Source organism: Symphodus melops (assembly GCF_947650265.1).
Source record: "Symphodus melops genome assembly, chromosome: 6".
NCBI lineage: Eukaryota > Metazoa > Chordata > Actinopteri > Labriformes > Labridae > Symphodus > Symphodus melops.
The window spans coordinates 5441582-5465023 of NC_136696.1; the positions used below are offsets into that span (position 1 = coordinate 5441582).

General features: G+C 42.1%; 1 protein-coding gene across 1 annotated transcript in view; it reads right to left on the reverse strand.

The window, feature by feature from the left end:
- Window positions 1-23442, reverse strand: part of LOC306825090 (guanine nucleotide-binding protein G(o) subunit alpha-like) — an 86190-nt gene that overhangs the window by 60772 nt on the left and 1976 nt on the right. The window contains exon 3 of the mRNA XM_079345614.1: window positions 1918-2059. Within this exon, the coding sequence (XP_079201740.1) occupies window positions 1918-2059 (142 nt within the window). The remainder of the gene's footprint in view (window positions 1-1917; window positions 2060-23442) is intronic.

The window sequence follows — 23442 nt, forward strand, 5'->3', positions numbered from 1 at the left end:
ATACTGAACTTGTGTGCTTTAGGATTTAGAGGATTTAGGAGTAGAACAAACTTAGATTGGCATGAAGGAATTTTGGCACAAGCATGAGAGCAGTGGTTGCCAGCGTTTCCCCTCAGGCCCTGAATCAGTACTGGCGTGGACAGTTTCAATAAATAAAAGACCCAAGGGTGATGTAGTGTTGATGTTGCCAACTAAGCTAAACTTGCTCACCACATCCAGACGACTTGCATCATCATGAGGAACTGAGAAATATTCCTGAGACATGGTATGTTGTGTTTCCTGTCTCTGTGTAATGTTAAAAAAAACACAGCCTATTTAAAGAAGGTCATTGTTGCAAACTCTCTGAATGCATGATAAAGCATGTGCAGAGAAATCAATATGCTGCTATTACAGCTGTGGACTGTAGCTCCTGCCTGGAGATGAGAGTTAACACCTGTGAAGGATGAGATCCAAACAAGGAAGCACAGATGAGCTGAGGTTTCACCTCTGCTCACCTCCTGCTGACAGCAAAACATATACACTGTGCTGCTGACGCAGAGACAGCTGCACGCTGATGTATACACACATTAAACCAGTCAAACCTGTATACATTACATAGGGGAGGTTTGTTTCATCAACTATTCTACTACTTTAGTTCTGCTCGTGCTTCTTGAAAATTAACGGTGCTTCTGGATACATTTTGTTGCAGTCTGAGGGAGCTAACGCTATCAGCTAGCCTCAGATTAATTGGTGTCAATTTTTAAGCCAGAAATGTTAGCTTTTAGGGTTTATTTGGAGAAACATTTCTAACATAACATAAAGAATAAGAAGATTTTGGACGTTTGAGTTTATTAACGGTGAACAGTACACTGAGGCTAAATGTTTTACTCAAACTACAAATATTTGCTAGAAGCAGATGCTGTGAACACAGTGAACCGATAGCATCTTATAGAAGCACAATCTTGGAAGAAGTCATCACCATAGCCAGGCTCGTTCCTGCGGTAGCAGCTTGTAGCAAAGCATCCCTGATGTTTACTTCACCATAGAAGCGGTGTGTTTGAGTTTGGCAGTAAATTGATGGATTAGATTGAAATCAAAATGCAGACAGGCTGTGTGAGGTTCCACCACACAAACAAAAAAAACAACACTTAGCCCGTTTTTTTTTTTTTTTTTTGCCTTTAGAATAAACATTTTAATTTCAATTTTACCAAATAGTAAATAACTCGCCTAGAAACATCATTTTATGCATTTGAAGTGTTGTTTATTTATCCCACCTCAAATCGTTACGGCTTGATTGAACTCAGCATTCTAAAAGGTTTTTTCTCTTGTATTGTCCAGGCCTAAATAAAAAAACAAACCTCATTAAAAGTTTGAGCTTGAAATGTCTCTATATTTTTGAAAATTGCTCAATTTGAAGGATTTTTCTTCATTTTCATCTTTTAGTCAACGAGAGCTTTCTCCTGCATTACCAATAAGATTTTACATATTCCACCAGTCACCATAAAACAGATGCACTTTTCCCAGAGGTTGAAGCAAAGACCTGAAGCAGATCATTGTCTTGCTCAGAGACACTTTATCAAGGCTGACACAAGAGCTGGACTCCCAGTGCTTTGGTCGAAAGACAGTAACTCTGTGCAAGGCACACGCTGCCCTCTCCCTGACCTACAGCAGTTCAGATGGCGTTCATCCGGTGGCTACTTGTGACATTCAAAACCGGAGGCTCAGCATTTTGAGCGTTAGCTCAGTGGTTCGCGTTGACATCTTCATTTAGCCTTATTCAGTGAACAGTTTTGGAGCTTTAAAACAAACTTCTGGCCTTCCCCTTTAAGTATCTGTGTGACTGTATGTTATTACATATGATACATTTTGTGACGTGTGTGTGTGTGTGTGTGTGTGTGTGTGTGTGTGTGTGTGTGGGCATCGAGGTTGAGTGCTGACCTTCCGTTCTTTGTCGCCGTACTCCAAGCCGAGTGTGTCCATTGCGCGCACGATGGCCGCCAGAGACTGGATGGTGTTGCTGTAAACCACAGGCTTGTACTGCTTTACGTCGTCACCAGAGAAACCGTCCTCGTGGATGATCCTTAACACACAAAGAACACACACGTTAGTCCAGGTGGCAAAGAAGTTTGTCCTTGATTTGGTGCTTGGACACAGAAAGAAAATGACTGAACATCAACTGCATCAAATCTATCAGTAAGAACTTGAAAGGATAGAAGAATAAAAACAAGAAAAGTTTAAATAAAGTTGTTTTCAAAGTTTCTTTTGTCCCCTCCATAATTCATTATTAATGTTTAGAGTACCGGGGAAAAAAGAAAGGTTGATTTAAAGTCAAATGGGTACCAAGAACAGTGGCTGTGTTCGATCAGAATGTGTCATCAGTATATATGAGAATTGTTAGATGAGTTAAAGAGAGAGGAGGTTGAAAGGTCAGAGAGAAAAACGGGTGATTGAGAAGGGTTACACCAAAAATACAAAGGACAGAGAGAGTGAGAGAGAGAGAGTGGGCGGAGGCCGAGCAAACATAACCAGTAGGCTAAGCTGACATTTAGGCACACAGTGCAACAAGCAGCCCATCCTGCTGCTTTAAATGTCAGACAGACAGACGGACGGACGGACGGACGGACGGACAGACAGACAGACAGACAGACAGACAGACGGACGGACGGACGGACGGACAGACAGACAGACAGACAGACGGACGGACGGACGGACGGACGGACGGACGGACAGAACCTTAATGGCCAAAACAAGCACCAAATACTCATCTATTCACTGTCACAGATAAAAGTGGAAGGCTGATGAAGGTTAGTTCATCAGCAGCTCTTAATATGAATATCGTTGTACATAATGCTACGATGAACGTTGTTCCACAAGCTCGTTAGCCGAATCAATCAACTGCTGCATTTCATCATCACGTGTTAGCTGCATCGTGGAACACGTTTGCTTTTTATTGTTGTTGCTACTGCTACGTCACCATTACATGCAGCTCTGACCTGATTGTGCTCGCTAACAGATGTCACGCCATACACGAGATCACTGCATCAATCGCCTGCTGCTGGACAATCAAACAGCATCACATGGCTCAGAGATACACCTCTGAAGAAGGCCCTGCTCCTCTGCATGAATGTGTGTACAGTGTCCGCTCTCACTCAGTGTGTGATGGACACAAAGTGAACGTTCTTCTGTCAAAAACTACGAGTTCCTCTCCAAGTCCTTTATGTTGTTGTGCAAGGAAAAGTAATGTTGTTTAGGAAAAGCTCCTACTCCACCTGCAGCTGTTGAAGAGAGATGCCACCGCAGTATTGGCGGCTAGAGTCAACTTCGATTTCTTCTCTGCACATCACTATATAGTTAAGTGGAAATGCATCATTTTTATTTTCTTCCATTTCAAATCCAGTGGATCACATTTCCTTCAACGGAACTCACTCTTAGTTATCTATTTCTGTACTGTGTCTTTAGGCTTGAGTGACGTGTGTGTGTGTGTGTGTGTGTGTGTGTGTGTGTGTGTGTGTGTGTGTTTGTGGTCTCGAGGACGGCACGGTCCAGGTCAGTGTTAAATTTCAGATCAATCAGGCAGCCTGCCAGTTCTATATAAAAACACCAGGCTTCTGTTGACATCGGTGACTTTCACACAGAACGCCAAAGCTCAGATCTATATCACAGTTCAGTAAATAAAAGGTTAACTCTTCTCTGTGTGTTGTGCACATCCACCGACTGAGAATAGAAACTGCAGAAAATAATCAATAACTCTTTGGTCCTCTGTTTTTGTTTACTTTCTTTCTCTGTTCTTCTTACCTCCAAAGCCGACCCTCCTTCATAAATCATTCTTAGTTTGCATCTTTCCAAGAAACACAGAGGAGAATCGAGGACTTGTTCTCAGGAACCCAAATAAAGCAATAAGTGGAAGATGTCTACAAAGAAGGTGATGCTTGTTTCCTCAATCAATACCAACCAAGAAGTTAGAGCACAGACTGAAGTGTCTTGTAGGTTTTACGTGTGGTTGATCAGGATTTGTGTCTTGTAGTGTGTCATGCATGTGTGCGTGTGTGTGTTGTGCATGTGTGTGTGTCTGTGTGTGTGTGTGTGTGTGTGTGTGTGTGTGGGGGGGGTAATGGTTGGCCTGCTGACGTGAGCTTTCATGCATGAGGACCTTTTCTCATTACCCTCTCTCCAAGCCCTTCTGTCAGCAGAGAAGTGTGTGTGTGTGTGTGTGTGTGTGTGTGTGTGTGTGTGTGTGTGTGTGTATACAGTACGTGTGTAATTTCCCATGGCTTTGGCACAATGTGCACAGTGACCTGAAACATAGTTTAGTTTCACACCGAGCGACAGATGGACAGAGAGTCCCACGTATGGACGATTTAACCTCAACATGATATTATTAGGTGGCCGCCTTTTTTTGGAGTCAATCAGCAGATGTTAAATGAAACAACAAAAGCGAATTAACTATCAATAATCATCTTACATGATATGTATCAGTGGTGCTCAAACACACGGCCCTTGAAGGTTGAGTTTAATTTATTAATTTAGTTGTCAGGGACAAAACTGACATCGATGCTTCATACCAGATTATAGCGGTTTGCTAATTTACTGGATTACTTGATGCTAACAGGAGATGGTAAAGACAGAAAGAGACACAACATAACCCAGAACTTATCTTATGATCCCATTTAAGCACGATGCCGTCTTCATATCGATCTGCCTGTCCTGTAATGAAGCCGCCTTCACGGTCACATAAAGCCATGCATGTGTAGCGTCTTGACGTTATGTGTGAGTGCAGGCCGGAGGGCATGAACAAGTGCAGCTGTGATTGGGTGCTGTATATATTTTTTATTGAATGATTGATGAGTGACTATTATAACTTTGCAGTCAATGCTGATGATGTATTTTATCAATCACACCCTCTGACTGCCTCAGCTGTCGAGCTACACCTGACCATCCCAGAAGATGGAAAGGTTCATTAAGACGTTGTGTGCTCAGTAATGCTGCTGCCTTTACAGGATGCACAGTGGAGGGAAATCAGCTGCAGCGCATTCTCAGCAGCAGAAGCCTTATTCAAATTAAACCAGCCAACCTGATTGGTCAGCTCAACCGAATCAAGTAAGGACAACCACAACCACTCCACTCAGAAACTGTTTCTGAAGAGTGGTTGTCCTTACTTGGACTTGACTGAGTGATATAGAGAGACTCTGGTCTTTGTATGTAACTGGGTCCTGGTCTTTGTATGTAGCTGGGTCCTGGTCTTTGTATGTAACTGGGTCCTGGTCTTTGTATGTAACTGGGTCCTGGTCTTTGTATGTAACTGGGTCCTGGTCTTTGTATGTAACTGGGTCCTGGTCTTTGTATGTATCTGGGTCCTGGGCTGATAATGGGCTTCCTGGACCTGACTCCACATTCATCTCACTGGTTCCTTCTCCTGCTCTTTCTCTCTCCTCTCCTCCTGTCTCATCCTCTGTTAAATGTTTAAAATGAAAAGCCTCAGTATACTGAGTCATGATTACTACAATTGTAATGCCATGTTTAGTCACAGTTTTACTTATCCATCCAAACATCCAAATAATATTATAAAATGATGTTCAGCCTTGAACATGAACTTCAAATATTCTGATTCATGTCCTTTCATTTTTCAGCCCAGGCTACATTTACATCTTTATTGTCTATCTGTTGCATCTAAAGGCTCATTCACTGTTTCTCATTCTCTCAGCTCTTTCTAAAACATCAAGTTCAAAAAGTTATCCTCTCCTCTTAGCCTGATCATCCCCTGTCTTTCTTGCTGCAACAGATGATAACTTGATTGACGATGCCTCCCCCCCCCCCCTGCTCAGTGTGGACACAGACGCAACTGCACATCTTCACCAATGATATCCGGCTTTAACAGAAAAAAGACAAGAAAAAAACTAATCGGCTCCCATCTGGCTCCCGATGACGAGCCGGCTCCTGTCGTTCACTTCAAAGAGCCGACGTTACGTTGGCGACCGACACATCACTAATGCTGCTTACGACACACCGCGCATAAGGAATGCTTGCGAATTTCGGCAGCCCATCACACCAGTCTATGCGAATTTTTGTTTATGTAGACGGAAAACTTTAATCCCTGGAAACATCACCAAGCGGGACCTGGGGCTCATTACTGCCACCTTCAGAACCTCGCCTCAGGGTCAGGTGTGTTGTGACATTTTATAAAGAAAGTGTGTCAGCAAAGTGTGTGTGCTCTTAACAACTAAATGATATTTAAAAAGGGAGTGACATTTGGAAATTAGCACAACTGAGAGTGTGAGTGTGACATCGCGGCTCCCAACAGACAGACGCTGAAGCCTTTTCATTGTTTTAAATCTGATGCCTGTAAATGAATCACAACACACAATAACACAGAAGTTATCATGGCTGACATCGGCAAAATAAACTACCGTAGTTTAAAATCGAGACAGTGAAAGAGAGTCAATGTAAGACTCTACACACACACACACACACACACACACACACACACACACACACACACTGAAATCATATCAATCACAACATGCCTGCCTCTCTCCTTTCTGTCTCCCATTATCCCCCACAGTCATATTTTTATCCTCACACCTACTCATGTGAACACACACAAACACAAAGCCAACAAGCCACACTGTGCAATTAGGCCTTTATCTTTGAACGCGAGCACACGCACCAGCACATCATACGCACACACACACACACACTTCAAAAAAACACTGCTGATTGGTTCTTTATCACATTAGTGTGCCATCCACTCACTTTGTGGTCCCTGCCGACGGAGCTCTTAGCTGTGACAAAGTGCACACAGACCAAGTCCTGTCAACTCCTTCCGGACACATTAAGTTACAGGGTGTGTGTGTGTGTGTGTGTGTGTGTGTGTTAGCGAGTGTTGTCCAGAGGAGTGTTAAAGCAAGTGTGAAGAGTGAAGAATAAAGTGAGGATGAGAACGTGACAGGTGATAGCGATGGTATGAGACATGGAGTGAACGAAGAGGGGGGAATATTATCGAAAACAGAAGCTATAAATAACCAAAAGGCGCAAGAATCCCAACACCGACCTCAACTGACACTGACACACACACACACACACACACACACACACACACACACACACACACACACACACACACACACACACACACACACACACACACACACACACACACACACACACACACACACACACACACACACACACACACACACACACACACACACACACACACACACACACACACACACACACACACACACACACACAGTGAAGCAGAGGCATCAGCTGCTCGGCCATTTGGCTTCACTCACTCGCCTTCGCACCTTGAGGTCAAGCAGCAGCATCCTGAGCACATATTGTCTCACTCACACACACACACACACACACACACACACACACACACACATCTCCCCGTCCTGGCCCTGTCACCATGTTTTCAGCCAGGCAGAGGAATCAGTCCAATCTCTCGCGACTGGGACTATTTAACTTAATGTTTCTTAATGTCCCTTCTTCTGTCTTATAGTGAAGGTCAGAATAATGAGTGAAGCAAATGCATTTCAACATCCTCAAAGGAGCTTCAGGAGTTCTGTCTCCTTGATCCATTAATGAGTGGAACAGTGTATCCCCTGCTGACGAGAGCAGGCCTGGCTCCAGGTTTGGGTCATGTGCTGATGGAGAGTTCTCGTGCCCGGGGACACATTCTGCTTCACACTACTTCAGCAGGGATGTTAGGATCTGCGTGCACAAGCGTATTAACCCAGGCAGACAGGAGAGCAGAATAATTACAGTTCAGTAGAACATCTGGGAAGACCTCATTATATCTGTCTGCAGGCTCTACAACTAACGCTTTGGTCTACAATCTGACAAAGTAAGGCAAAAGTTTTAGGCAGCTAAAATATGTTTCACTGGCAACTTCGACAGAGTCATTAAAAACCAGTGGAAGAAAGAGACTTTATATGTTTACTTTAGAACCGCATAAAAAAAAAAAAAACAGTATCATTTAGAGGATAATACTTTTGTATTATGGATTCAGGATTCAAGATGATTTCACTTCACACTTAATCTTTACTTTTTAATGGCTGGTGGATTTTTAAACATTTTAAACTGAAAAGTTATGATGTATAATGTGAAAAGATAGAAGCCCCAAGCCAGAGTTAGTACTTTAAATCAACAGAGCATTTTGAATTTAAAATGAAGCATTCATTATAGTTGAATCATAGTAAATATTCATCTGTCCATTACTGTATCTACACCCTTTTTTTCCCCCTGTCGGCTTGCGGTCCCAGCTGCCATTGGACCTGAGCAGGACCCTGGATTGTTTATCAGTCAATCACAGGGCTGACGTATAGAAAGACAGACACACTCACATGCACACCTACAGGTGATCTCGAGTCACCTATCAACCTAACAAGCATGTCTCTGGGCGGCAGCGGCCATGATGGAAGTCCTGCCTCAGCATAACTTCCAGTCAATGACAGGCTGAGAGCTGGAGCTGAGGCGGGGTTTAAGCCTAATGACAACTTTGCATTGCGCCCACCTGTCAATCATCAGTCAGCTATGTACATAACTATCATTACCGCATGTCATTCATGAAATCAAAATGGAGCCGTTTAATAAAACAATCATCTCCGTACAGTGTGTGCCCCTGATGACAGTAACGACTCACACCTATTTCATATTGTGTAGCAGGCTGTAAACATAAACGAGGGCTTTATTGGATGTGCTGTGCATGTGACTCCTGCCGTTCCTGGAGCCACTCTCGATGAACTGCAGGATTTTGTATTTCCACAGTGGCTTCATTTCTCAAGACAGGAAGTTGCCGCTTGCTTAAAACTTGCTTCAAATCCAGTTCTCAGTCTGTCAGTTGACGGACATAGAAAAGACAGATGGTTAACACAGCTTTTTCCAGCATGGCGACCGCCACCGACAAGCTTCCAATATTTCCCGCTTCGGTAACAGATGAGTGAGTGGAGAGTTGCTATACAAAGGAGGCGTTACTGAGCCTACGGTTGACAGCAGGGGTCAGTCAGAGAAGCTCAACACTATGACAGTCATGGTCAAATCAAAATGTCAATAACTCACTGTATGTTTTGTACTGATCAGACAACCCGCCAATAGCGCCTGGCATCATTTATTTTACTCGCCAAATTGAAATTTTAGCCACATTTGGCGAGTGGCAGGTGCTAATTTTGGACCCTGTCTGTCTGCCATTATCTCTCCGTTTCACTGTCACATGTTATCTCTATCTATCTCTGTCCTCTGCCAAGTCCTCTTTGATGCATGCTCCCATGTCTCTATCACTCACTCTCTGCGCACTCTCAACCCCACATCAAACTTCTCCGCTGTAACATGCTCACACTCACTGCCATCTTTGCATCATTTCTAATTATCTTACCCTTTTCCATTTGCAATTAACTATTAATTAAACAATCACAGCACAGGTATACCCTTTCTCCCTCCCCCATGGTTGATTTCTACAGGGAAACATGTGCAAGATACACAGACACACACGAAAACCTGCACACGCACACCCACACACACTATGTTCACACAGGTGCTCACCTTGCAAAGCGCAGGATGACAGTTGCAGAGTGCAGTGTCATAATAACCGTTGCCTAATTAACAGTTTGGTTACAACAGCTGCGCAGAGTCACACCCAGCACTGAGGCCGTGTGACTCAGTCATTGCTTGTGAGACTTTTCCGTACATTTCTTCTGCACCAGATACAGCAGCATCAGTCTTAATGCAAAAAGCTTCAAAACGTAGGCACCTCCTTTAGACATTACTTTATGATTTTGTAATAAATGTTAAAATAGTTAAGTTACATTCAAACGTGTGCTCTGTTTGAGTACCTCACAATGGTAATGTGGCAGCTGAGCTTTGAAGCCATATACAGTCATTTTCTAAGCTCAATATGGTTACACTAATATTGGCTCACTTGTGCAATAACTGTGGATGTGTTTGATGAATTATCTCAATTTGACATTGTTACCAAAAATATAAACTGGCATGTCACCTCAAGATAAGAGCAACGTGTAACCAGTGCAGGTATATGCACATTAACCTGCAAGGAGAGCTGGCAGTGCTAGCGTCGAGCTAGCAGTTAGCAACACTCTGCAAACCATTTTGACACGTTTTAATTACTCGAGGTGTTACAGATCACAAATACCTCGCTTCTTATCGATTCACATGTTTTATTATGGATCGGATCCATTTTTCAGTTCAACCAAAATAAAAGAACTTTCTTAGTTCCCACTACTCAGCTTGACATGACTCTACAAAACTCTGCAAATCAAAATGCTTCTATGCGAATCACATCCTCTATTTTTCACTGTGCTATAAATAATAATAAGCAGTTTATTCATTATAATCTGAGAACAGCAGGCTGTAATAGAAAAACAACTTATTTCACAGGCTATGACATTGTTGAAGATGTAGCACACAAACACTCAGCTTTCCTTTCACTGAGGTTTGTGTGTCCGTGCACAGCACATGTTGTGTTAGTCAGACAAACCGGCAGGCACGTGCTTTTAGAAAGCGGTTTTAGGACTGAACACAGCGCTCAGTAATAGTGTACATTTACAGCAGCAGACCGCAGCAGACTGTTACATGACCAACATGAAGCTACTGATTGTTGTCACATGCAGCCACCATCTGATACCTGCATGACAGCGGCCGGGGTGAGAGTTGAACAAAGACGCCATACACACTGAAATGCTGATGTATTGCGAGACGTTTCTTCAAAAGTCAGCCAAGAATAGAAACAAATATTTCTAAACAAATATTTATATTTATATTTAACAAATATTTCTCTATACATTTTAATGTCGTCTTGTTTTGGTAAGTGGGTCTGCATGTCTCTACTTCAACGCTGCATTCTTTTCACTGAGACTCTGCACAGGGATTTAGAGGTTCAGTATTTATTATAGGCTCCATCGTATTTAGAAATGTTTCCTTGACCGAGGATCACGTCCATCCATATTTCTGCCTGAACTGCCCATCCCATCTCCAAGCATAGATTATCAGTTTTGTTGGTGTGTTTTCTACAGACTTTTTATTTAAAATTCTTGTTTACACTCTCTTATTGAGAGACATGATCCTCACACACACGCCTGAAACACAGCACCACAGATGGTGGGGTTTCAGTTACTTGCTAAAGGGCACCTCGGCAGTACTAGGGAGGTGGCCGGGCACTTCTTCAGCTACCATACCAGCTCCCACATTTTGATCAGCAACTGGAAATGTGCGTTTCCCAAGTCCTACAGACTGAGCTACTGCTGCCCCCAAATTACAGATGTGTCAATATATCAACCTTTTAGCATGCTTTGAATTAAATACAGGCCAGATGGGGGCCTATGGTCTCTTCGAGTCTGACCATCGAGTTCTAAACCAGAGAAGTAGAGGAGATTACATTCTGCTATTAAAAAAAGGGCATGGAAAAAACAATGTTAAAAATGTTTGACCTATAAAGGTGAGTTTCCAATTCAGTAACAGGAAGTGGTACAGTTGTTTGAGTCAATATGTGCTCTTTAAAGGGCGATTTGAGTCATTGATCACTTGATGAACTTAAGTAAGACAGGGAGGGAGACAGAGAGGATGGGACACAGATTTAATGAGGTTAAAGGTTCAAATGTAATTATCCAGCTCCGTTATCTTCCCCTGTCAATATTGCTTACTAACATTGATGGTTTCAAACCAGGTGAGGCCCAGATAGTGTGTGGAAACAAAAACTACGACCTTCCAAAATACAAGCCAAAAGATTGTTTTCCTTTGTTTTGAGGCAACTCGGAAAGGAAAATGATTCTGCATTATTATATTTGTTTAAATGGAGTTAAAATAGACTGACAGGAGGCTCTCAATTAAAACAATAAGAAAAGATGACGTCAAGGCTGGCAAGGAATCATGGGAGTTCTGTCTGCTACTCCCCCCCAATGATTTCGTGTCTGTCATGGCGAATCATCGTAGCGGCCACAGCGACAGACACGTCCCGTTACAACTACAAAATTAGGGATTTGTAAGCATGTTGATATGCTAGCATTAGCACAAGCACCAGGACAGCTTTGCATGGCTGCAGACTGGCAGAAAGCCCAGCAGTGAGAATACAGTGGTTTATGTTATCGTTCAATTTGTTTGATGGAACAAACACATTTTGTCTTTTATGAAACAGATTGTATTTTATGAGTGCAACATCCATCCATTATCTACTTTTCCAGTTCAGGGTCCTGGGGAGCTGGAGACGATCCCAGCTGCCATTGGGCTAGAGGGGGGGTACAAACTGGACTGTTTAACTAGCCAATCACAGGGCTGAAAAGCAGTGTAGAGACAGCCACACTCACACCTATGGGCAATTTTAGAGTCACCAATCGACTGAATGAGCATCTATTAAAATTGTGGGAAGAAACTCCACACACAGAGACTCCTGTCCATTTGGGATTCGAACCAGGAATCATCTCACTTTGAGGCAACAGCGTTTGCACCACCATGCAGTCAAGTGCATTATGTTCCAAAAGAAAAAATAATCAATGCCAGAGAGACTTAACTATTAAATGGTTTAAAAAAAACAAACAAAAAAACATGTTTGCAACAGCTGTGTCATATTCAGTTTCTGCATGAAAGCTGCCTCTGAGTTGTCCCAGACTGGAGACTGTACTTTGATGTGTTGTTGCTGATAATACGATGCTTAATTTCACATATGATGAACATATTATGCTGTTTACTAAGGAGCATCAGCAGCTATAGACATAACTGCTACACAGAGCAATCATATAAAAAGCCAAAGTATTGAAAGAATCTGTCATAGAAGCGAAGCTCGAACATTCGGGCGTTGGGTAGAAGTGAGGGTACGTGGTTTTGAATACAGCCTCTGTACTTTGATGTCTGTTATACCCCCAGTCTCTCCTTAGCTATCCAATCCAACTAAGACAAAAAGGCCTCAAAAATAACTTTAAAGGGGACATATTATGAAAAATCCATAAAAATAAATGGACTATCTCTCAACCCACTCTGCATTTAAGTGTTACAACACAGAGGAAAATGTTCAAAATGTTCTCAACTTGTGACATCACAGTGGGATTCTGGTAAAATGAAATCCCCTCGCCTTCACTGGTTTCTCCACCCATGGACTCCACCTCCAGACTCGAGCAAAACTTTTGCGCAGGTCTGCCATTTTTATTCTCACTACAGAGGTGTGATGTCTAGTGGGAAAACTCAGGGAAGGCTCATTGTATTTAAAGAGACACACACCAAAACGGTGCGTTCTGAGAGAGCTGGTTTCTACATGGGTCACAAACCTCCTCTGCTGCTGGATTCATGTTAAATTTAGACCACAGCACAGCACTTCATTGAGACCACAGGGGACTGTTTGAAAAAATGGATATGGGGATAATCTGCCCTCTTTAAAATAAAAGAGAAGTCCTAACTTTGTTATAAGGAATCATTGTGTTTTATATAATAAAACACAAAAATACAAACAGTCATTCATTAGTACTCTCTCTCAGCTTCAAACCCAGTCACAGTCACCATCAGCTGACTTTATATCAGCTGAGTGTAGCCACTGTAACAAGACTCTTTTGTCTCACAGTGCACTGAACTGACATCAAATCTGCCAAATGCCCAGACACAAAAAAAAAACACTCACAGCTACATCAACGCATACACACAAACCAAAAAAAAAGCTCAGTTGTGTGTAAGAGCACACACACACACACACACACACACACACACACACACACACACACACACACACACACACACACACACACACACACACACACACACACACACACACACACACACACACACACACACACACACACACACACACACACACACACACACACACACACACACACACACACACACACACACACACACACACACACACACACACACACACACACACACACACACACACACACACACACCTTCCTTCCACAAAAGGCCATTGTTTTTAATAAGAAGCCCTGATTAGCGCGTGGACCACACACACTCATTTTGACCTGGGCTCAGAAACTGTGCAGACAAAAGAGTGAGAGAGCAGACACGACTTAGAGCAAAAGCAGCTTTTCAAATTGTGAATATTCTAGCAGAAAGAGGAAACAAGGAGAGAAAAGAGCAAAGAAACAGACAAACACATTTGCGCTGTGTTTTGTTCCTTGACTCCTATCAGAACACATGCTGGAAGATTAATGGTCTGTGTTGGGTTAGCTGATAGTGTTGCTCCACACCTGAGAAAATGTTGCCTGTTTCGCACTAAGATTCCACCTCCGTGCAAACAAAAAGCTCTGCCATAATTATATACATTTAGAACTTTACATTTTACCCACCGCAGTGTAACACTGGTGTCCCAGTGTGTGACTTTAAATTGCATTATGTGGAAACCTGCAAGGCAAAACATGAACAGCACAAGCATCTCACACACACACAGACACACACTCGGTGCTGTTCCGTCACAACATTTACACTCTATAACCGACTCATATTATCTCTTATCATGCTCCTATCAGAGGGGGAATAACTTGTCTCCACCATGTTGCATCTGTGACACTGACGTTGATGTTGAGACCTAACAAAAGGAGTAACATTGGACAGGCCAGCAGCAGGGAAATTTTTAGGGAGTGATGCAGCTCTCCACTTAAAATCTCATGAGGATCAGCTGAACGGATAGCAATCAGCAAATAGGCCCCTTTTCTCTTTACATGAGACACATGAGAAAAGCAGTTCTCTCTGACTCATGGCCTTGTTATAAATATCATCAAAGAAGGAATGCGACGGCTGAAGGATTCATTCAATTCTTCTGTCTGATTCTTATTCAAATACACTGTTTGCTGATAACAAGTAACCAGTGCAATCATAACACAGATTGGTGGAAATGCATAAATGCCCAAACAGGAAGATCATAGCAGACGACATTTGACTTCTCGAGCCATGTCATTTTAACTGTGATATTTCAAAGTAAATGGCAATAGTATATACTTTCTCATTTGTAAGGGCGAGCAAGACTTTATGATTCAATTCTGACCTGATTTTTGAACAGAATGACCGTGATGAATTAAGGCCAAATTTCACCTCCAGTACGTGTTGTTCACACTGTAAAGACTGGCCATTGATGGAAAAATCTCCCTGACTGGTCGGATGAAGTCTGAAAACACTATCTGCATGTCTGTGTCTTCTCTTCCCCCCTCCTCATGTAAAATATGAACAAGAGATATGTGGGCAGGAAATAACTGAGGACCCCCAGCTGCCAGGACATATTTGTAATGGTTTAGCTTGCTAGTTAGCTTGTGTCTGTCAGTTGGAGTTTTGTAGAGACCATGCTCCGCCCTGAATCATTGCGAACAGTGTGAGCACTCATTGGACTGTGTTGGTGTGAGCACATGAGCTTTGGTTGTGGATGGTAAATGATTCATGCGAACAGTGAGATGACATTTTTACAATAGTACAGTGTACGCCCGACCTTTGGTCTTGAATCAATAATGCTGTTTGGCTTTGTAGTGACCAAATCAATAAATTAAACAACAAAAACAGTTATTGGGCTTTTTTGACCGGCACCAACATAGCTCAATGCCTCACTAGCTTTCTAGGTAGATCAGAGCGGCATGAATCATGAGGAAACTGAAATGTATGTTTCCTTGTAGAAAATCGCAACAAGTCCAAGTCTATATCAACAACCATTGACTTGTGTCTTTTGACTTGAGAAATACAAGTGCATGTCAGAGGTTGCAGGGTTTAAGAACTCATCACTTTCAGCTTTAACATTTGAAGGTGATGACTGAAAAACCGTGCCTATAAATCTAGGGCTACACGATTTTAGCCAAAATGGGGATTTAGATGAATTTGATCAAAAGTGAGATCACAATAATGAATCATTTTACGGACTTCTTTTATTCTTTATGTCAAAAACATATCATGCTACTCATCTATTGGCTTTTGTACATAACCCAGGTAAAGTAAAGGGTTACGTTGTTTCCTCAGCAGACTGTTCTTTGTTTTGCTTTTATTTTGTATTTTCCTATGCAAAGCTTTTTTATTTCTGTTTCAATTTGAAAAAAACATGACATGGTACAAAACTGAACTTCTGGTTGATTTGAAGTTATAAACAAAACTTAACCACAGAAACAAAAAAATGCTGTAGCATTAATTACTTATGCAGCACTGTACTAACATAAGGATCACAAACTCTGGCCTGCAGAGTGTAAAGAGCACTCGTTTTATACGCAATGGTCTGTGTGGAGGCTTTCAGTCCAAGATCGCCGCCTCGATTTCAACAATAACCCTGAATGTTGCGATGGTGTTGAAATCTTTCAGTGTCCGAGATGACATTTCATAACACGAAACAAAGAACTACAGGAAATGGTTCTGATGTTGGAACTGTTGGTTTGAGCTGCAATAGGCTGAGATCTTCAAAAATTAAAGTGGTTATGTAAACTTGGGAATACCACAAAAGTTAAAGGGGACATATTATACCCTTTTTTCACCTTTTCAAACAGTCCCCTGTGGTCTAAATAAAACATCTGTGCTGTGCTTTGGTCCACAACATGAATCAAGGACCAGGGGAGGTTTGTGACCCCGTGTAAACCAGCTCTCTCAGAACGCTACGTTTTGGTGTGCGTGTCTCTTTAAATGCATTGACCCCCCCCCCCCCCCCCCCCGACATCACTCCTTTTCCCACTAGACATCACTCCTCTGTAGTGAGAATTAAAATGGCAGATCTGTGCAAAAGTTTTGCTCTAGGCTGGAGGTGGAACCAATATGTGGAGAGGGGAGAATCCAACTTGTGATGTCACAAACTGATGAATGTTGAAAAGGAGCATTTTTCTCTGTGTGGTAAGACTTAAGCACACCACAAACAAACGACTGGATGGATTTATTTTAAATTGTGTGGATTGACAGACACTCATGGTTACCCAAATAAAATGTTCAGTGTTCAGACTTTCTTAATATTTCCCCTTTAAGTTCAAAAGAATACACTAAGAAAGAAGAACAATTAAAGCTTTTTCAATTTCGCTAGATCGTGTGTGTGTGTGTGCGGGTGTGTGCGTGTGTGGCTTATATGGTTTTCCAGCTGCCATTTTACAAGATGCAAATAGGATTCAAATGCGACACATACTGTTATCAAAGGTTTCTCGGAAGTGCTGGGCAGCACATGCGTGCACACAAACACGGCTATCATGAGACGTTCCCTCGCTGTTTTTTCACAGCTCACTCGGGCAGCCAATCAAATCATTACGCTTATAAGCACACCCAAGGCTATATTTAACCAATGAAGGATGACTATCTGGCTGACGGATTGCTTTCGGTGACCAGTTACAGAGTGTCTCTTCATGCAAGAGTTGAGTTGGTGCCAACACGAGTCTCTCTCACCCCCTCCCTCTGTCCCTCTTTTTCTCTATTCTCTTTTTTCTCTCCTTGTGTCTCACCATCCAAGTACAAGGAGGATAATAATTATCAAAGAGAGCAGAGTCCAGAAGGGGAGTGCTCTTTGCACCCCGTCCTTCCCTCTCTTCTATCACTTCTTCTGGTGTGCTTAATAAGTGAGAAAATATGTTCCTGCACTTGTCGATTTCTCTCCTCTCTTGCTCAAAATGGCTTCGCTTCCTTCCTCATACCTCCCCAGTCTCATTCACACTCGTCCTCCTTTTACCCTCCTCTCTTGTTTCTTTTCACACTTCCACTTCAATTGAATCTTTCCTCCCCTCCTCCCTGGCTGCTTCTGCTGGCTGTCTCTGTCCTTCTCCCCCCCCCCCCCCCTTCTCTTCTCCTCTTGCTTTATTAGTCGCACCTCTCTCTTCATCTCCACTCTTTCTTCCCAAACCAGCAGACTGCTCCTGTCAGGTTTTTTTTATATACACTTGGGCTTTATTTTGCTTCATTAAAACTCCCTCTCTGTTTCCCTCCATCTACAACCCCCTCTCTGCGTGTCTTCCTGCACAAAACTCCACCAACTTTTTTTCCTCCATCTTACCCCCCTTCCCCCTTTTTATTCTCCTCTTTGAGGCTTAAACCTAATTATCTTCTATTCTAGGGAAGCCACACACACACACACACACACACACGGTGGGAAAAGCCTGTGGGAAGCAGTGCAGCCGTGAGGGACTGACAGCGTTTGTTCTCCCTTCGGCCAGTCGCCCCCGATCATGTCAGTGTGGCACTAACAAACATACTTTGTAAAAGAGAAAAGCCAGAGACCAAGAAAAAGTGAACGACAAGAATGAGAGGCTCTTTATATTCCACACACATCCACTGAGTGTTTGATACGATTGTTGTAGTTTAACTGAAATATTTCTACAGCTCTCTAAATATAAAACAATGATAAAGAAATCCGGTTCGGTCACTTTGTTTGTTTTTCATCTGAAACACAGAAACAGTCATCTCAGGGAAAGTAGTTTCATCTCAAATAAAGTCAAAGTTAAAGATTACCAAGCATTACTTTGAATCAGCTGTGAAATCTTTTTTTTTCCAGTAAAAAAGTCAGAACAGGTCAGTCATCAAACGGCCTGTGTGACTGGATTAAAGATGGATGACACATCCGCTCCATTAAGGTGAAGCCAAAGTATTAGTCGCGTGCACAGTCCTGCAGATATTGGCCCCTGTAAAAAGCTTATTATACTTTGGTTCAACGTTAGTTGTGTTTCTGTGAATTGTATCCTGTTAATGACTGAAAGAAAAACAACATGAAGAAACAAAGGATGTTAGACTTTTAAGTGATGTTACAGAAAGAATCACAATCAGTTCTCCTTCTTCAAATCAATGGAGACCTCTTTAATGATGGCTACTTTCTGAACATGTTCCCCTCCAAGCACCAAGAAAACACTGGAGTCTGAATGTCCCATCATGCATCACACCTTCATGAGTTAACACAGCCCTTCCTATTATTAGTTTGAAGCCTCTGGGCTCTAATCGAGAGTGCACCTATAACATGTCATGGTTTGGTTTTCAAAGCACTCCTTCAAGAGATTATTAAAAAAATGAATTAGAAAGAAGAGAATGGGCTCAAATGACCAACTGGATGTTTCTCAGATAAGAATAATCCAGAAACTTTATCATTGCAAAGTAAAGTATGTCTATTCACTTTTCAAAGAAACCATCCGTGTACCAACTCTGAGTTTTTCCCCCATAACTTCAATACCAAGACTTGAAAGAAGACTCCAGTCTGCCTCTTGAAGTCCAGTCCTACACATAATGAGGAGGACTACAAAGGGGAGGGGGCTGCATCACAACCAACCACGGCTGTGGCAGAACTTTTAAATCCCCTCCCCTCACTTTTCTCAGCAGCTGTTCCAGGCAGCAGTTTCTTTAGTTTATCTTCAATTATTTGAAAATAATGAAACTTTAAATGGGTTTTCTCGCACACTGAGCACTGCTGGTGAGGTCAGTTTGCCAGCTGGGCAGCGAGAGGACCTTTGCACATCTCTAAACACACACACACACACACACACACACACACACACACACATACACACACAGGCGCCATAAACAGATGGTGTCACACCAACTCACACAAAGCTCTACGCACAAGATAAAGATATGTTGTTGACACATGAACAAGTCCCTGAGGTTCCTGGCCAAAGTATCACGCTCACTGAAAGAGAGTCATGAACATATTTCTGAAAACATAGAAACAGTCCAGTCTTTCATGTGTTATTATATCTCTGTGCTAGAAAGAATATTAGAACTCAGTAATGACTGACTTCTCCTAACGTTACACACTCTCAGTTAGGGATCAGGGTCATGGAACGATACGAAGCGCTCGACCAACCATAATGATGATAATCGCTGCACATCAATCTGCAATCATGTTGCATGACGATATCTGATTTTATTAGGAACATAAAATACCCATGAAAGGTAACGTGCAGAATGAGTGGATATCGTGAAGTGGTGACACTCCTTTTATGAGTTTAATATCGGTGTTCTGCACCGGAAATCCAAATCACACTAAATCCTCATCACTATTTTGAATTACATTTATTATATTATTAATTATTGTAGTAATTATTCAAATAAGAACTCATTGGTTTTACAACATCTGGATCACATGCCTTCATCCATCTCGAAAAAAGCTATTTTTCTGAACACTGTGCTAAGTGCTAACGCTAACGCTAACTCTTTAGCTTCGTAGAATGCCAAATCGAGCAACAAGAAATTCAGCCAGGCTCACAGATGAAGCGTACCTATGCTCCCTACACACATTGGTTATCAGACTTTGTTGTGAGTTGTACAGTATAATGATATTATCAAAGGAAAGTTCTTGAGAACAGAGTCACTTTTCAAAACTTGTTCTTTAAAGAAACAGCCCGAACAGTCTGCGTGGTTTGCACGCAGGGTTTTTCCACTGTATCAGACACACTGATAACACACTCTTTAATTCCACTGACTGAGATCACAAACAACTGTGACACACACACACACACACACACACACACACGCACTAATGCTCAATAGACACACCATCAAATCTGACTCTAATCCATTCATCTCTGTCCCTCTGAAGAAAGCCCATTAAGACACACAAACAGACAATTACACACACACACACACACACACACACACACACACACACACACACACACACACACACACACACACACACACACACACACACACACACACACACACACACACACACACACACACACACACACACACACACACACACACACACACACACACACACACACACACACACACACACACACACACACACACAAGTGGTCACTCGAGCACGGCCCAGATGTTCAAAGCACTGTTAAAGAAAAGGGCTTTCCTCTTCTCTGATGCGGTTTAGGAAATAGCAGAGTAGCTCTCAACAGGAAAATTAAAACTTTCCTAGCAGGGCGCTGTCCATCTCTTCTAAAGAAGCTTTCAATTCTGATTTTGTAATAAAAAAAACAACAACAACAAAAAAGACATCGGCAACAGCAACAAAAATCAGTACAGCCATTTTCACAAATGCACAACTGAAAACTTTGAGACACACTGCCCTTGAAATCTTCCTGAGTTGCTTGCTCGCATTCACTCGACAGCAGGGGACCGTCACTAATGGACGGGAGAGGGGAGCGCTCAGCAAACATGGCGTAAAAAGAACAGCACAGAAACGGCAGACAAAGCAACAGATTCTAAGGTTATGATGACCATTTTGTACTTTGACACATTCACAGTGTGAACAGAAGAGCGGAGAAGAACACTGAAGAAAAAGAAAACCTAATGAGGCAGTTTCCTCACGTGGCAGGAGATCACAATGGTAGTGAGCATGGGTCACAAACATCACAACCCTTTACACGCTCGCTCCTGGTGAATTTTCTTGGGTATTTTAAGAAAATATTCAGCTCCATAATAATACTAATATTGTTTCAAAAGGTCACAAGGTGAGCTATTTCAGTTTGGAAGATATATTTTAAGAAAGAGAGAGATGACTCCTGTAAAAACTCCCTTTGAGGATTTCATGTTGGGCCACACTAAATGGAGTCCAGTAGCACTTATCAGGAAGAAACACACTGCTTGTCATTCAGTGAAGCATTCAGAGTTTCAAATCCAAATGTTTGATTTATTTATAAAAAATTAAAAGTCAGTATTGTCTGCCAGAAGCACTTTCATCTTGTCATGAATAAGCATAAACAAGAATAGCATGTAGACTGTAATGAGACAACAGAAAGACGGAGGAGGCAGGGCTGGAATAAATGAAATCAAGCAGCCCAAAAATCCTGCCAAAGGAAAGTGTCTCTATTCCTCAAGAAATAGTGTTTATAATTCATGAAATGGTTCCCCATCTATCCTTTGTACCACATAGGGAAAATCTGCAAGAACATATTACTGTAATATCAGGAATATCAGCCTGCCTTACACATGCAGGCCAACACATTTCGTAACATCCATTTGCATCATTTCACGTCACATAAACGAGTGACTTACCAGTTCAATGGCTGCTTCAACGACTTCAGTTATTATTGAAAGGTTACAGCCCGCTATATTAATTAAATGAACCCCCTGGGAGCAGTGGTCACTCAGAGTGGAGAGCATGCTGTGCTGTGGAAATGACCAATCACAGCGGAGGAAAAAAAAAAAAGACTCATCTAAATCCACTGAATCATGTCCTTATGTCATGTGTCACTGTGCTACCACAACCAAAGCCTATTATCAGCTGAAACACACCCACCGTCTGTAACATGACACAGCAGAGGAGACTGAGGGGAAAAAACATCTGTCCTGACAGGATTACAGATGAAATGACAGGAAACGGCGGGAGGGCTTAAGTATGCTGTTGATTTACAACTGATGTGCAGCTGACCTTAACAACTGTTGCAAATCCTGTAGATATAATACAGGAATGTTGTGGTAATCTAGTAAATATGATACTCTATTAAAGTCTGATACGGTTGCAAGAAACGCTGCAGTATGCAGCACAGATGAGTCCCTATAGGGGTATTATAAGGACATTATAACGTTAACATGGAGGGGAGGATATCTTTAATTAAGTCTGTGAAATGACTGCTAAATACAGCAGCTACACATTTAGTCCCTACAGAAGAGGCTTTTCATCAGGGCTTTATAACTACAGGTTAGTGAGTAGCCTTCACAGACTCCCAAAACCGGCAGGCGTCATGGTCTAAAGGTAGTACAGGCTAAAACAGTCGAAAAACAGTTAATTTCATGCATGGCCAGTTTCAAATGATATCAAAGAGAAACACAGAGTCCTCACTTTTAAAAGCTGCTTGACGTTGTTTTATAAGAGAAAATGTTCAGATCACTTTTTATCAGCATCGTGGCTCGGTTTTTTTTTTTTTTTTTTTTTTTGCCATTCAACAGATCAATGAAAGGATGATTGGTTCGGCTGTATCAAATAGAATTCAGTGACATTTGAAACCCAACAGGAGGATTTGTTCATTAAGGCTTCCTGCTGGGTTATGGAGTGAGTTGTCGTCTCTATATGTTGAAATAATCATACACTGTTGACTTTGTAAATGTAGGTGGAAAATGACGATCCCGGCGGTCGACACGGGCTAATCCCAAATGTTTTGATTAAAACAGTTTATTTTACATTAAAAAGGCCAGCTTTGCAGGATGGATACCTCTGCTCCTCACAGAATCACTAACAGAAGAGCGTAAACAAAGACCAGAGGCCTTCTTATCCTGCCCTAAGGCCTTCATCTCTTACAGTAGAGATACCAAGAAGTGCTCCAAACCCCTTACTGCTTCATACAGTAATGTGTAAATACAACTGACATGTAATGTCAGCTTGATGTTAACACAGGTGGAAGCTCACAGATTCTTATTTGTCTCTTCCTATGTAAGGGTACAAGGCCGCACCTAAAACCTAAACGTAGTCAAACATAGCAACAAAAACATGGCACTGCAACGCTTTTTAAAAAAAACTCTGCATGCAAAGCAATACAGTAAAACACCGCACCTGCATCATCTTTTTCAACACACCCAATTTGATCGTGTCCACCCACACACACACAGCATCATCTGATGTTTGAA